The sequence below is a fragment of the Mauremys mutica genome, chromosome 7, assembly GCF_020497125.1.
Source record: "Mauremys mutica isolate MM-2020 ecotype Southern chromosome 7, ASM2049712v1, whole genome shotgun sequence".
In the NCBI taxonomy this organism is placed as follows: Eukaryota; Metazoa; Chordata; order Testudines; family Geoemydidae; genus Mauremys; species Mauremys mutica.
This window is the reverse complement of record NC_059078.1, coordinates 11,796,622-11,812,363: the sequence shown is the minus strand read 5'-3', so window position 1 is coordinate 11,812,363 and position 15,742 is coordinate 11,796,622. Positions and strand designations below refer to the sequence as shown.

The window sequence follows — 15,742 nt, the reverse complement described above, 5'->3', positions numbered from 1 at the left end:
ATAAGAATAATATAATCCCCAACATTCTCCTTACCTGACCCCAGATTTACAAACAATATCTGCATCATAAGGGTATTACTATCAACCCTTGATATACAATTGTTCATCTGTCCAAAAATATATCCCCTTTTCCAGGAACAAATTATGATTCCAGGAAGGTACATGAAGCTTAAAAAATTCCAGAATGTTGAAATTACAAGACAGCAAAAATAAAGGAGATTATTTTTCCCTCTTATCTTTTCTGAGTGTTAAGAAGGGTGAATTTTTGATATGTTATAATATGTTTAATGTTGGAGAGAGACCAAAACGAATGAACTGCATCTTATTTATATATATATATATTTTAAAAAATCATATAATAGCCCACTTGGGGTAGGAGTTGTTAGAACACTCACTATTAGAATGACCGGGGATGTTGCCTTTATAGAAACATATCCTCTTAGTCCACAGAACAGGGCCAGATTTTGATCTTGGTTGCACTCTGAGCTGATCCTAGTGTAACTGAGATCAGTCTCTCTCATAATCAGGGGGAATGTTTCCCAAGATCAGAGATTTGGGCTTTAAAAAGTGCATTACAATAATGGAGAGACAAGCTGAGTGAGGTAATATCTCTTATTGGACCAACTTCTGTTGGTGAGAAAGAGAAGCTTTAGAGAGAGCTCTCTGTCAGGTCTGTGTAGCTCAAAAGTTTGACTCTCTCACCAACAGAAGTTGGTCCAATAAAAGACATTACCTCACTCACCTTGTCTCTCTAATGTCCTGGGACTGCCATGGCTACAGCTACACTGCATACATTACAATAATGCTCATTTTAACATTCATTTCATGTGGTAGTTTTTAATTATTACCCAACTTGCACTTTTTGTCTGATGTCAATTTGCAAGGAGAATCTAAAGATCTATAAAGGAATTCACTGATGCCATTTCTAAAACTGGGTGTTTAACTAGTGTTTGCTGTCTAAATCTGAGGTTGAGAATTTCCTGGTGTCGAATGAAAAGAGCTTTTCCATTAGAATGTGTGACCCTTCTTTTTTATTCTTTACTTTATTTAAGAACCTCTCCATTGTCTCCATGCACTTCTTCTGCAATACGTGATAAATACCTTCCTCAACATGAAATTGCAACAGAGCAGGTTGGAGAACTGTGATGAGCCACAGTTAGATTCTCACAGGATAATGAAAATCTATCCATCTTGATGGTGGTGTGTTATATTCTTGGTTATGGTGGGCCATATTCTATTTTGAGTTGCATCCTGCACAATCCCCCTTTGATGGCAATGAGGTGCACAGGTTGTAAGAGAGCGCAGAATGTGATCATTTTAGAGCTAAGAGAAATGCAGTTACAAGCAATAATATATACTTAATACTGAAGTGTGTAAAAGTAAAATAAAATGTATTACTTAAGTGATGTTGGCGTAATAGGGCAGGACAGGATCCTAAATGCAACTCATGTATTTATTTTAGCATGAAAGTGGTCAAATTCTGTGTAATCTTAAGTATATCCCTGTATCCCTATATTTAAATTGCCTAATTATTTTAACACCTATGAGAATAATTTAGAGCCTTTTCTGCTGTGACGTATGGATGGATGCAAATGACAGTAGAACAGCGCAGAAAAAAGTCCATAAGGTGGGAGTGGAAGGAACAGGGTATGTTACATATCTACCTGTGGAAGCTCCTCAGTGACCAGTTTGCGCCGGATATTCTTTCCCAGCATGCTGTCTCTCACACCCCGTGCAGATATTGCCAGAAAACAAGACATGGTGATATTAAAAACATTGGTCCCCCTTTTGGACCCGAGCGAGTAGTCAAAGTTTGGGTTCTGGGGATGTTCCAGTTGTGAGTAGAAATTGTTGATAGGTATTTCTTCGATGCAGTGTTGTTTCTTTACAAAGAACATACAAAATCCCATCTCTAAATGCAGGGGGGATTAAATAGCTTCTTTTGCTCACGGCACCAAGAACGGTCTTTTCAGCCTGCACTGCTGACCCGAAAACCTCTCTTCAGGTATCTTGGAGGGTCAGACACCATGTTTTCTGCTACTCCTTCTGTTGTCTGTCTCTTTCCCTGTCAGTCTGTCTATGTCTTCTGTGAATTCTCAATTCTTCTTTGAGTGTTTGCTTACGCCCATTCTGTTGTAGGTGTGTATGCCCGCCACCTGCACCGGTGCTGGTAGTTTTTTCCTCAGCAGTATCCATAGGGGACCAGCTCTGACACCCTCTGGAGTGGTGCCTGTCTGGTGCAATATAAGGGGTGCTACCGGCTCCCACCACCCTCAGTTCCTTCTTACCTCCAGTGATAGTGCTGGAACATTTCTTGTGTTGGCAAGCCTTCTCATTCTTAATCCATTGAGATGAACTTTTTCTGTAAATAGTTAAAAGGTGTTAGTAGTTTCCCTCAGTGTAGTTAGTTAGTTAGTACTGGATGGGACTCAGCCTAGGGATGGGGCATGCCCCGATCCCCAGGCTTCAACCCCTGTGATTGCTGCAAAAAAAACCTATGCCCATCAACGATCCTCGTAGCTATCTGAGGTGCCTGGATAAGACCCATATCAGTGACAAGTGTTGGATCTGCAAGGGGTTCAAACCTCGGACAAAGAAGGAGTGAGACCTACGTCTCCGGGCGCTCCTTATGGAGTCAGCGCTAGCATCAGCACTGGAGCCATCCAGGTCGGACTCTGCTCCTAGTACCGTGGCATTGGTCTCTGGGATCTCAGCATGAGGACTCGTCACCCTCAGACAGATTAACTCTCACTCCATCTTGTCCCCACTTTGTGTAAGGAGTAAAGGTGCAAGAATGTTAGGGTGGCTAATGAGTTGTGCTGCCACGCTGGGGGGAGGCGGGGAAGGGGCAACCAGACAGAAATGTTGGAGGGTCTGAGATTGAAGGGCTTGGGAGCTTCCTTTGAGCTCCCATTGGAATAAATCAGAGTTATAGGTGCTCAGTACCGCTGAACATCAGGCCCTGTGTGAATACAACTGGAGTAACAAAAATTACTTGATTCTTCTGAGAATTTGGGCCTGAACAACTCATCCACATTCACACACACATTCTGTGCCAAAGCTGGGAGTACAACCCAGTTCCTGAGCCCCTCTCATGTATCTTAACCACAGGATCTTCCTCCTGAGGACAGTTGTAAAAACATGTGGTAATGGGTTCCCCCCAGGGTGCTATTTGGAACTGGGGTACCACTGAGTCCCCCCCGACCCACCAGCCTGGGCTCTATTTACACTGTATTGCTGTGACCAGCCTGCCAACCCCTCTCCCGGGCTCCAGCCTGCACTTCACCAGCACACATACAGGTAGGGACACACCCAGCTGCAGTTGCATACAGATGCTGTGATCAGCTCTGCATGGGAAGGCACAGTTAGGGCACCTCCCAGTTCCTAAGGCACCCACTCCTCTCTGGAGTGTAAACCCAAAATTATACCCTCTTGTGCTGCACAGAGAAGTGTACAGCGTAAACTTGTGAAATTCCCCCCTCCCTCAAAATGGAGAGGAAATACACAACAGCTTTCTGCCCCAAGTTATGATTTACACACACACTGGTTTTAGACAAAGCGAAAACAAATGTATTAACTACAAAAGGTAGATTTTAAGTAATTATAAGAGATAGCAAACAGATCAAAGCAGATTACCTAGCAAATAAACAAAACATTCAAACTAAGCTTAATATACTACACAGAATGGATATGAATAGCAAATTCTCATCCTAAATGATGAAGCAAGCAGGCTGCAGGCTCCTAAGGAGCAAGCTCCACTAATCTACAGCTTGGAATCCCCAGGTGTTTCTTTCACAGGCTAAAAATCCCTTTAGCCTGAGTCCAGCACTTCCCCTCAATTCAGTTTTTGTTCCTTAGCTGTTTCCAAGAGTCAGTGTCAGACTCAGTGGAGAGCCTCAATGATGTCACTCCCCTGCCTTATATAGCTTTTGCATATGGCAGGAACCCTTTGTTTCAAAGCTTGGTTCCCATGCCAGTCAGTGGAAAAATACTGGTATCCCAAGATGGAGTCCAGCACCAGGTGACCTGATCACATGTGCCTGTAGTGCAATAGCAGCCATGAATCAGAGGCTGTTTGGAGCATCCTCAGGAAGGCCTCCCTCAACCCCCCACTCCCAGTGGAAGATATACTACTTCTAAGGCCTATTGTTTTCTCTAATGGCCCTTTAATCTGAATGGGCCCTTCCCAGCCAGCCATCTGGACGGAGTGCATTGTGCCTAGTGGGCGTTCCCCAGGTGTAAACACATTTGTAATACAGATATATATAGTCAACATTCCTACCTTCAGATACAGAAAAGATACATGCATGCAAATAGGATAATCATATTCAGTAAATCGTAACCTTTCCAATTATATCTCACATGACCTATCTTGCATGAAGTACATCAGAATTATGCCATAATCATATCATATAATATCTCTACGAAGAATACGGGGTGCAATGTCACACGTGTCCATATGTGTTGTGCTCCCAAACAGGGCCGGCTTTAGGCCAATTCAACCAATTCCCCCGAATCGGGCCCCGCGCCTAAGAGGGCCCCGCACCCAAGCCCTGCCAGTGCGCTGTACCAGGGTAGCCCAGCTTCCCCAGGGGGCAATTTAAAGGGCCTGGGGCTCCCAGCAGGGACTGGAGCCTCAGGCCCTTTAAATTGCCACCAGAGCCCCACTGCTGGAGCCCTGGGGGCTATTTAAAAAGTCTGGGGCTCCCCTTGCTTCTACTGCCCGGCCCTTTAAATAGCCCCTGGAATCCCGCCACTTCCCCAGGGCTCCCGTGGCTATTTAAAGGGCCGGGGTGGTAGAAGCAGGGGAGCCCCAGGCCCTTTAATAAGCCCCAGAGTCCTGGGGTAGCGGGGTGCTCCAGCTGCCTCTGCTGCCCCAGTCCTTTAAATAGCCCCCCGAGCCCTGCCGCTTCCCCAGGGCTCCCATGGCTATTTAAAGGGCTGGGGCGGTGGAAGCAGGGGAACCCTGGGCCCTTTAAATAGCCCCCGAGCCCCGGGCTGCTGCTGCTACTACCCCGGTGGGGGAGGGAGGAGGAGGAGGCACTTACCGTACAGGGTGGGCTGTACCCCCTGTACCCACACCCCCTGCCTGCACCCAGCCCCTGCCTGCACCCAGCCCCTGCCCGCACCCAGCCCCTGCCCGCACCAGCCCCGCACCCCCTGCCCTGTCTCCAGACAACCCCTGCCACACGCCCCTGCCTGAAGCCAGCCAGTCCCGCACTCCTCTGTCTCCAGGCCTGCCAACCCTTGCCGCACCCTCCTGCGGCCCTGCCTGAAGCCAGCCAACCCACCCCACATCCCCCTGTCTCCAGCCAGCCCCACACCCCTTGCCCTGCTTTCAGCCAGACCCTATCTCCAGCCAGCCCCTGCCCTGCCTCCAGCCAGCCCCATGTCCACTGGTGCCCTGCAGTTCCCAGGGCAGTAACCCTGCACACCTGCTTCAATGAGAGGGGCAGAGAACAGCTGGGACCCACACATGTGCACACCCTAGGGTGACCAGACAGCAAGTGTGAAAAATTGGAACAGGGGTGGGGGGTTGTAGGATCCTATATAAGAAAAAGACCCCCAAATCGGGACTGTCCATATAAAATCGGGACATCTGGTCACCCTAGCACACCCCCAGGGAGTGGCAGGGACCCACACATGTGAAACGGAGCTCATTTCTAGTTCAGGCCCATCTTTTAAAAAAATAACTTTAGGTAGGGTTAACGTACATCCGTATTTTCCCAGACATGTCCAGCTTTTTGGTTCTTAAATCGCCATCTGGGAGGAATTTTTAAAAATACGGACGTATGGTAACCCTATTGGTACAAAAAATACATACTGTGGCACATCCCTTAAAGCAGAACTTTTTACAGGGAACCGATTGCTAAGAAATGAAAGGCTTTTTTTTACATGGTTTTTTTTTTTAGTCATCTCTGCCGGGGCCCCGCCGAAAATGTTCGAATTGGGCCCCACACTTCCTAAAGCCGGCCCTGCTCCCAAAGTATCTGAGAGCCACTGCATGGCAAGTATGAGTGAAACCAATCTGCCTGTAAAGTGACTGACTCGGCCCCAGTGAGAATACAATGTCACACTAATATGAAAAGAGAGAGATGGCCAGGTTCAGACATTAATAGGCTCTTAAGCGCTCACAGATGTTTTCTCTTTTTAAGTTTGTTTTTTAGTGTTTTTAAATTGTTTAAAGGATAATAATATGAATAATGAGAAGTACATTATTACTGTTTCATTAAGCAAGTTTTTTTTTAAAAATGAGGCATTGAAATGCGTAATTACTGTAGTTGAGTGGTCTTGTTGGGTGAACATCTGTTGTTGCTTTTTAATGTTACATATGAATTACACTGGAAAACAGCTATTGTTGGTCATCCCACTATTTTTATTATGCTTGGCTGCAAAGATTTTAAAAAGTCCTTTGGGCACATCATTGAACATCTGTACATGGTAACTTTTGTGCCTGTCCCCTTTCCAAAGTTGTAAACAAATCTTTTCCCCCTCCTAGCTGATTCCACTTACAGCTCTCTGAATTGACTTCTGTTTGGCCTATTAATTTGTAATGGTGTACTTCAGTTCTTCATTATTGTAAATAACACTCAAATGAGTATCTTGAGAGCAGATCTCAGATTGTACTGGAGGAAAACTGCCATCCGCTATGAGCTCTGTTTTCAAAATCCAGAGTTGCTGTCTCTGCAAGTTTGTGTTTGAAAGATTTGCTTTCAGATTATTTAGAGTTTACTGGGGAGGACTTCTTTTTTTACTTATTTCTTTTTTAGGATGGAGTACCAAATCGTTAGCTTGTATTTACGGCTGTTTCTGGCATCATAGATAGATGTAACAGGGCCTGACTGTCCATTAGACCTTGTGTCATCATTTACACCATTGCAAACTGGGTATAAAACATTACTGATCTGGAATTCTGTATTTACTCATGGAGTTAGCAGCATTTTACACCCACTTTGCACAGATATTTAAATGACTGTACAAGGTACAAGGCAGTGGAGAATCCAGCCCAATATACTAAGGCCCAGTTCTGGTGTCCTTACTTAAACAAACTACCATGAACTTCAAAGCTAATTTTGCCTGAGTAAGGTCAGTAGTATCAAAAGGACATCCTCCAGTTCTTCTCCGAGTGATTGCTCATGTGTATTCCACAGTAGGTGTGCGTGCTCGGCACATGTACTGGTGCCGGAAGTTTTTCCCCTAGCAGTACCCGTAAGGGGGGAGTGCCCCCGTGACCCCTGGAGTGGCGCCTGCCTGGCATGCTATAAGGGGAGCTGCGCACTCCCCCCACCCTCAGTTCCTTCTTGCCACCAGTGAAGGTGCATCCGAACTGCTCTGCTCCAGCTTTGCTGCAGCTTGTCCCCAGAACTGTTCATTCATTCAGCATTAGTACTTGTGATTAGTTAGCTGTTTAGTTAGTGAGCCCGGGCCGGGGCATGCCCCGTGCCCTGGGATTTAAGTCGTGCAGCTCTTGTAGGCATTCTATGCCAAGAAGTGACCCGCGCGCAGACTGTTTGCACTGCTTGGGAGAAACCCATATCAGCGAAAGGTGCAGGATTTGCAAGTCATTTAAGCATCGGACCAAAAGAGAAAGGGACATTAGGCTCCAAGCCATCCTGATGGAGTTGATGCTGACCCCGACCCCGGCACACTGTTCCGAACCAGTACCTGCCCCCACGGCATTGGTATGTGTCAACCCTCCAGTACCATTGACCAGTTGGCACCACTCCCCATCCACAGGGCACGCTAAGAGGGCCAAGAAGACTCCCTCTTCTCAGTGGCACCGAGGGAAATTTGGGACAGAGGCTAGGCCCATGTCAGGCAGTCCTCGATCCCCACCGGGTCCCAGGCCTCCAACTCAAGCTGAGCAGTGTAGCCCGGCCCCTTCCGAACAGGCCTCTCTGGATGTCCAGATGCCTTCCATGCCTGAAGCCCTCCAGGTGGCCCGAGACATCATGTCCATGCCAGTGCCCGGAGCGCCGCCGATGTTGGCCCCGCGCTCCAGAGGCAAGCCACCACTGGGATCTCTGCAGTCGCCTCCGGCCCGGTACCGGTCTCAGTCGAGGGAACATTCCCGATGCCAATCACCACCCGGTGACCGCTCAGGGCAGAATCCCAGTGGATCACCCTCAATGCTGACCAGACTGTCTGACTGGGTTCCGTCCGTCCAGTTCTTGCGGCACCACTCATCCTCAAGGAGTGAATATTGATGGGATCGCGGCGGGCGTCGCCATCGGTCCTCGTCTCAGAGAGGGTACTGCAGTCGGTCACAGCACAGCCTGGGTCTTCCAAGGGCAAGCAGGCAGGGAAAAGGCGATTTTGACGGGACGCTTGGAGGCACCCCGCCAGTCCTCATCAGGGATCCACACCCAATACAGTTTCCCTTCTCCAACCAGTGTATGCTTTCCTCCCGGAATGGTTGCGACTAACCTCGGACCGATGGGTCCTCAACACCATTTCCCAGGGCTACACCCTCCAGTTTACTTCCTCCCCACCCAACCCTCCCCCCCCCACACACACACCCCGTTCCTCCTGGGGGGCCTCTTGCACAAAGCTGTGCTCGAGCAGGAGGTGGGGTGGCTCCTAAGACTAGGAGCCATAGAGGCAGTGCCCGAGGAGTTCATGGGAAAGGTGTATTACTCCCGCTATTTCCTTAGCTCGAAGGCCAAAGGGGGGCTCAGGCCCATCCTGGACCTCCAAGGTCTGAACCAATACATGGTGAAGCTCAAGTTCTGCATGGTCTCCCTAGCCTCCATCATCCCCTCTAGGGTGACCAGATGTCCCAATTTTATAGAGACTGTCCCTATTTTTGGGTGTTTTTCTTATATAGGCTCCTATTACCCCCCACCCCCATCCCGATTTTTCACACTTGCTCTCTGGTCACCCTAATCCCCTCCCTGGATCCCGGGGACTGGTATGCTGCCCTCGATCTACAGGATGCGTACTTCCACGTCCACATATTCGAGGGGCACAGACGCTTCCTCCATTTTATGGTGGGACAGATTCATTATCAATTCACAGTCCTTCCGTTAGGTCTGTCCACTGCCCACAGGATGTTTACAAAATGCATGTCGGTGGTAGCGGTCTACCTCAGATGGCGGAGGGTCCAAATAGTCTCCTACTTGGATGATTGACTTGTCAAGGGCACCTCCCAGTCGCAGATGAGGGATCACTTGGCACTCCTCCTGTCCACATGCCCCACCTTGGGCCTGTTGGTAAACAACACCAAGTCCCATTAGTCCCGGTCCAACACCTATAGTTTATCGGGTGCTCCTGGACGCAGAGTTAGCCAGGGCCTCTCTCCTGCCTGAAAGGTCTCATCGACTCAGTCACAAGGTTCCCGGTGACAACAGCCAAGGTTTGCCTGCAACCCTTGAGTCGCATGTTGGCGTGCACATATGTGGTCCGTCACGCCAGACTCAGAATGAGGCCCCTCAGCTCTGGTTGGCCTCGAAGTTCTCGTAGGCCACGGACAGGATGGACAAGGTCCTCACCATACCGGACTCTGTGATCAGCTCCCTACGGTAGTGTTCTGCCCCAAACAACATGCTACCTTGAGCAGACTGAGCTGTCCAGAAAGTCCTTGCAACTCTTCGTCGCCTCGGCTGAGCACGTGAGGGGCCAACCGATTTCCACTCAGCGACTTTCCAACTGGATCACTTTGTACATCCGTTCCTGTTATGAGCTGGTGGGTGTCCCCCCACCACCTATTGTGAGGGTACACTCGACTCGGGCGCAGGCCTCGTCGGCTACCTTCGTGGCCCACAAAGGACATTTGTAGGGCCGCCATGTGGTCTTCGATTCACACGTTCACCTTGCACTATGCGATCGTCCCCCAGACCAGAGATGACGCCAGGTTCAGCAGGGCTGTCCTCCATCCTGGGAACGTGTGAACTCCTGCCTACCTCCAATAGATATAGCTTGGAATCACCTGTTGAGATATACACATGAGCAATCACTCGCAGAAGAAAAGACAGTTACCTTTTCTGTAACTGATGTTCTTCAAGAAGTGTTGCTCATGTCTATTCCACATCCCACCCTCCTTCCCCTCTGTTGGAGTTGTCTGGAAAGAAGGAACTGAGGGTGTCGGGAGCGCGCAGCTCCCCTTATAGACTGCCAGGCAGGCACCACTCCAGGGGTCATGGGGGCGCTCCCCCCTATGGGTGCTGCTAAGGGAAAAACTTCAGAATTCAGGTTCGGTATTTATTTAATCATATCTCTGCATAAATATTTCCAATCCTCATTGTCACCCTTACTCAGTTGCTTGTACTGAGTGGTCCACTAAAGTCAGTGCAACTAATTTGTGTAGTAAATTGCTGCTTGTCCTGCACAAGAATCACAGACCTGGGTCCTCTATGAATGTATTCTTCTATCATTGTATGTGTTCTGATACTCACTTCTCTTTTCTTTCAAAAACAGATCTTGAAAACTTTAAAACTAAAAGAATTACAGTGTCTGTTCGAGAAGGTCAAGGAGTTGTGCTGCTTTGCAGACCACCGCCTCATTCAGGAGGTAAGAAATGTTTGCAGCTCTGTTGTTTGCTGCCATCGTTAAATGATGCCAGGTTGGAGCCCCTACACTAAATGTGTCAGCACTGTGGGATCCACCAGAATTCCCCTGCGGTAGACGTTTCATATATAAATATGCTACCTGAAATCCCTATTCCACAAAAAATTGAGGACTAGTCTATGTAAGGATACTCCATGCTAGTGAATGATTCCCCCCAACAATATTTATCGTATTAGTACCAGGTGAACAAGCGTTTGAAAACCTTAAAGGACCTGAATGCACATCTGAGAACATACACCCTAGTAGACATCTTTAATACACTTCTCGGCAATAATTTCCATTCTTTATAACTTGTCTCAGATGCCTGCGATTTAAAAAAAAAAATCTCCTGTGAGCTAGATGTACTTAGTCAATTATGATTATTATTTTATGATTATTGTTTGATATGTATTTATGTTGCAATGGAGGTTAACCAAGTTAGGGCTCCTATGTGCTAGGCACTCCACAGACATACAGGAAATGCCAGTGCATGTCCCAGAGAGCTTATATGTCAAATCGTGAACATTTTTGGAACTATTAGGAAAGCAATAGATAATAAGACAAAAATATCATAATGCATCCATAGTACACCCACGCCTTGAATACTGTGTGCAGTTCTGGTAGCCCCATCTCTAAAAAGATATATTAGAATTGGAGAAGGTGCAGAGAAGGGCAACAAAAATGATTAGTGGTATGGAACAGCTTCCACATAACGAGAGGTTAAAAAGACTGAGACTGCGGCTTAGAAAAGAGAAGACCAATGGGGAATATGATAGAGGTCATATTCATGAATGGCTTGGAGAAAGTGAATAGGGAAGTGTTATTTACCCCTTTACATAACACAAGAATGAGGGGTCACCTGATGAAATTAATAGGCAGGAGGTTTAAAACAAACAAAAGGAAGGACTTCTTCACAACGCCTACAATCAACTTGTAGAACTTGTTGCCTTGTGATGTTGCGAAGGCCAAAAGTATAATTGGGTTCAAAAAAGAATTAGATAAGTTCATGGAGGAGAGGTCTATCAATGACTATTAGCCAAGATCGTCAGGGATGCAACCCTATGCTTCTGATGTTCCTAAATCTGCAGCTGCCAGAAGCTGGGATTGGATGACAGGGGATGGATCGCTCAAAATTGCCCTTGTCTGTTCATTCCGTTTGAAGCATCTAGTATTGTCCTCTTTCAGGAGACAGGATACTGGGCTAAATGGACTATTGATCTGACTCAGAATGGCTGTTCTTACAGGAATCCATTCCAAAAATGGGGGGAGGGATAGCTCAGTGGTTTGAGCATTGGCCTGCTAAACCCAGGGTTGTAAGTTCAGTCCTTGAGGTGGCCACTTAGGGATCTGGGGCAAAAATTGGTCCTGCTAGTGAAGGCAGGGGGCTGGACTCAATGACCTTTCAAAGTCCCTTCCAGTTCTAGGAGATTGGTCTATCTCCAATTATTTTATTTTTTTAAGAAGATATTTATTGACTTAACCAGCTATGCCACTAATGTCCTCTTTCCCTCTCTGCACATCTTGGTAGCCAAGTGTCAAACTCCCTCAATCTTCACCCTCTTCACTTCTGGGAAGGAGATTCTGCTCCCCCGTTTCTCCCACACCTCCACCCACCAAACACACGTATCTTTGCTCCCCTACAGCTACTGGACAGAAAGTTCACTTGGCTTTTGACTGCTGGAGAGGAAGGGGTTGTTTAACTTCTCTTCTCTCTCCCTTTCATTCTGCTGGCTTGAGGGTCTGTATGTGTCAACTCCTGTTCTCTGTCCCAGCTTGGTGTGTGTGTTGGGGAGGATAAACCCCATCATGAGAGTGGGGGTACTTGTTAGGTGGGTTCCATGGCTTTGCCTTCCCCACTCTCACACTTGTCATGCAGCTCCTTCTCTCTTCTCACCTTTGAGGTCTGCAGTTGCTCCCATGCTTTCAGTACAGAAATGGCACTTACATGTCCAGTTGATTCTCTGCCAAGACACTGAGTATGTAACGTTTACTGCAGATGTAAGTATTATTTCTCACTGGATGTAACACATGCTCGATGCAAAAACAACACATGAATCAGATTTACTTGGAAGGGGACCAGTCATGAGGATCAGATTTAACCAGATATGAAATTTTGAAATAAAATGGCCCAGTGTCTATTCAGTATTGTTTAAATTGCTGCCAGTCAGACAATCAACACCTGCCACATTGACTGGCAGATGACATCCATCTCAAAAGAAGTAAAATGTGCACTCTTGCTATAGTGACGTCCACAGCCTTAAACACTGTTTATTTCTTATTTCTGCTCCTGAACTACCCTCTCATAACACAATAGAAGACTTGCCTGCCTTTTGATTATGTTCTTTGGAAATGTAGGGTAAGTATCATGTTGGCAGCCTTTCCTGGTGATACTACAAGCAGCACTAGGCCCATTAATTAGCTGAAAGCAATAGCATAAAACTCTAATTTTTAGCTTTAATACAAATATATTTGTAGGCACACTATTTAGTGGAAGAGTCACTCACCTCTTATTAGATCAAGACCATTTCCTTTCAGTGATCCCAAGGGCACTGCTAGCGAGAGTCAAATAGTAATTGTTTACCTGGTTGCCTTTCCAGCCTTGCTTGTAGACCTTGAAAATGTCACTCCATTGAGAGTTGTATGGGAGGGTGCATAGAGAAATTCATTAAAATTCCAGTCTGTATCACTGTATGTTGGAATTTAAGAATATAGAATCTAGTGTATTTCATTCTGTTTTGAACAAATTGAGAGACAAAGGACCCCCATGTGTGAACTGGATGTAGAAGAGAGAAAGAAAAATCACAGAAAGCTGAGGCTGAGGGAAAGGGAAGGAAAAGGTGGATGGATTTACCTGGATTTTGGAATATGTTCCAACCTACAGTTAATTTCTTGCGGCTCAATGGCTCTGATTCTACAGGAATTCTAATCGTTGATTGATAACCCTTATGGTTAATTTCTGCCCTCTGGGCAGCATTGGTGAAGCTTATGTAGTTATGTAGCTGTAATTAGCCTAAGGAGCAGGTTTTGTTCTTAGTTTTGCTAGAATGGATCTATTTTCATGACGAACAAACTAATAAATCTGACTCTGTCTAAGGAGGAGAAACTGTGATGTGGTGATGCTCAACCAGAGCTAAAACAAATATTCTGATGGACCACGCAATCATACCCTTTTGCCTCTAATGAAACTTTGTTTTCATGTCTATGTGCATTTTATAATTCCTGCTGTATTTTAAAATGTCTTTGACTAATTGGCTTTGGGCCTCCAATAAGATTCTGAACGAAACTAGTTTTGTTTGCTTGTTTGTTTTAATTATTGATGTGCAATCACATTTCGGAAGTACTGCAATGTTAAATATTGGATGCCATTTCCTAGGCAAGGTGAATATAAACTAGACATGGGTGAATGGCTGGCATTGGTAATGCAGTGATTTAGCTATTATGGCTCTTTGTGTTTGACATGGCCAAGCAGATGCAGCCTTAAAGGGGCCATTTTACAACTGGCTGAGCTTGCTAAATTTTTCTGTCTTTGAGATGATGTACACTCTGAACTCCTGTTCATACCTCCCACCCAGTTTCCCCTTTCTTGTTGCTGCAGAGATGGAGCGTTCTCCCAGCTCTCCATAGGAATAGACTAATGAAAACCTATTCCTGCAGATAGACAAATGCTTTTATTACCGATGTCAATCATTCAACGAGGTCATGTACTTTGGCTTCCAATATTTTACAGCACTGTGGAACTTCAGGAATGTGAAAGTCTGAGGTGCCAAACAGGTGATAAAAAAACAGATGATTTTGCTAAGAATCGCTGTCCAAAATGATACATAGAAAAAGTGAGAATTCCTGTCATCATCCACAGATGGGATGTGACTTGCATCCAAACTATAAATATTGTTCACCAAAATGGAGGGAAAGACACCTGAGTTGCTAGTGAGATACCACAACAGAATCAGGAGTGGCTCCTAACATCCATTTAGGATTCCTATACTTATGAAGAAGCTATCTAAAGCTGTTGGAGGTATGAGAACAAAGTGGAATGGCCATAGGAGTAGGATCAGGGTCCCTTTCTAAGCCCCAGACCACAAACAATCCTGAGCAATGGGATGGTCAAGATCTGGATCTGAGTTTTGCACCTCCAGCAGATCTGTAAGATTACGTGTCTCTGTGAAGCCAGGTTAATGTATTGCACTCCAGTAACCATTATTTTTTGTGTGTTCCAAGATAAATGAATTTTTAAAATAAATATTATTAAATTCACAGCCAAAGTTGTTAATGTTTTACCAAGTGGTCTAATACGCACACATCCAAAAAAGCTACAGAGTAGAAGGAAACACACAAGCATGAACAGTTTCATTTTCCACCTTTGAATTGGATCCTGACCTTGAAAACACTTATGTACATTTTAAAATATATGAGTAGTTCTATTGGCTCTAATGGCACTCCTCACAAGAAAGGGTAAGTACACGTTTGCAGCGTTAGGTTCTTGAATTGCCACTCAATCTGCAGTTGTTTAGAGTCAGTTGATATAAAATGTATTGTATAAAGCGCAACATGAGTAGTAATAAAGTCAGGTGAACAATGAAACCATTACCTTTGACTATTTTATTCACACAATGTCATGGTGGTCTGTTATATTTGTGAACATCCATGAATTATTGATCCAGCTCTCCAAGCCAAAAGTTTAATCTCCGTCAGCCAGTTTTGTCAGCATTTCTCTGCCATTGATCTGTCAAATAAATAAACGAATTCTATACAAAACGGTTTAGAAATCTTCATCAAACGTTTCATAATATCGTTTTTGGGTTGTTTTCCCCATGTCCCTACAAAGAGAAACTATTCCTCTATTCTTAGTAATTTACTAAGGAGCACAGAGATGTTGAGAAGAACTTGAGGAAAGAACTATTAAATCCTGCAAGAGATAAAGGGCAAAACACTGTCTGCATGGACTAATGTAGTATCACCTCACTTCAAATAGAGCTCGGGAAGAACTGAACACTCTTACCATCACACAGCCCATATTAATTTTTAAACAGTCTGGGTCATCTTGCAAACTCTTAAGCATGTAAGTAACTTTACTCATAGGAGTAGTCTCTTTGAAGTTAATGAGATTACTCATGTGATCAAAGTTACTTATGTGCTTTTGTATTTGCAAGCGGAGCAAGTGCCAAGACTTCAGTGGGAGCAGGACTGGGATCACATT

The 15,742-nt window shown here is 45.6% G+C and overlaps 1 protein-coding gene across 1 annotated transcript in view; it reads left to right on the top strand.

The window, feature by feature from the left end:
- The window catches only part of CNTN3 (contactin 3), a 231,164-nt gene that overhangs the window by 127,554 nt on the left and 87,868 nt on the right, over window positions 1–15,742 (top strand). The window contains exon 3 of the mRNA XM_045022552.1: window positions 10,417–10,509. Coding sequence (XP_044878487.1) covers window positions 10,417–10,509 — 93 coding nt within the window. The remainder of the gene's footprint in view (window positions 1–10,416; window positions 10,510–15,742) is intronic.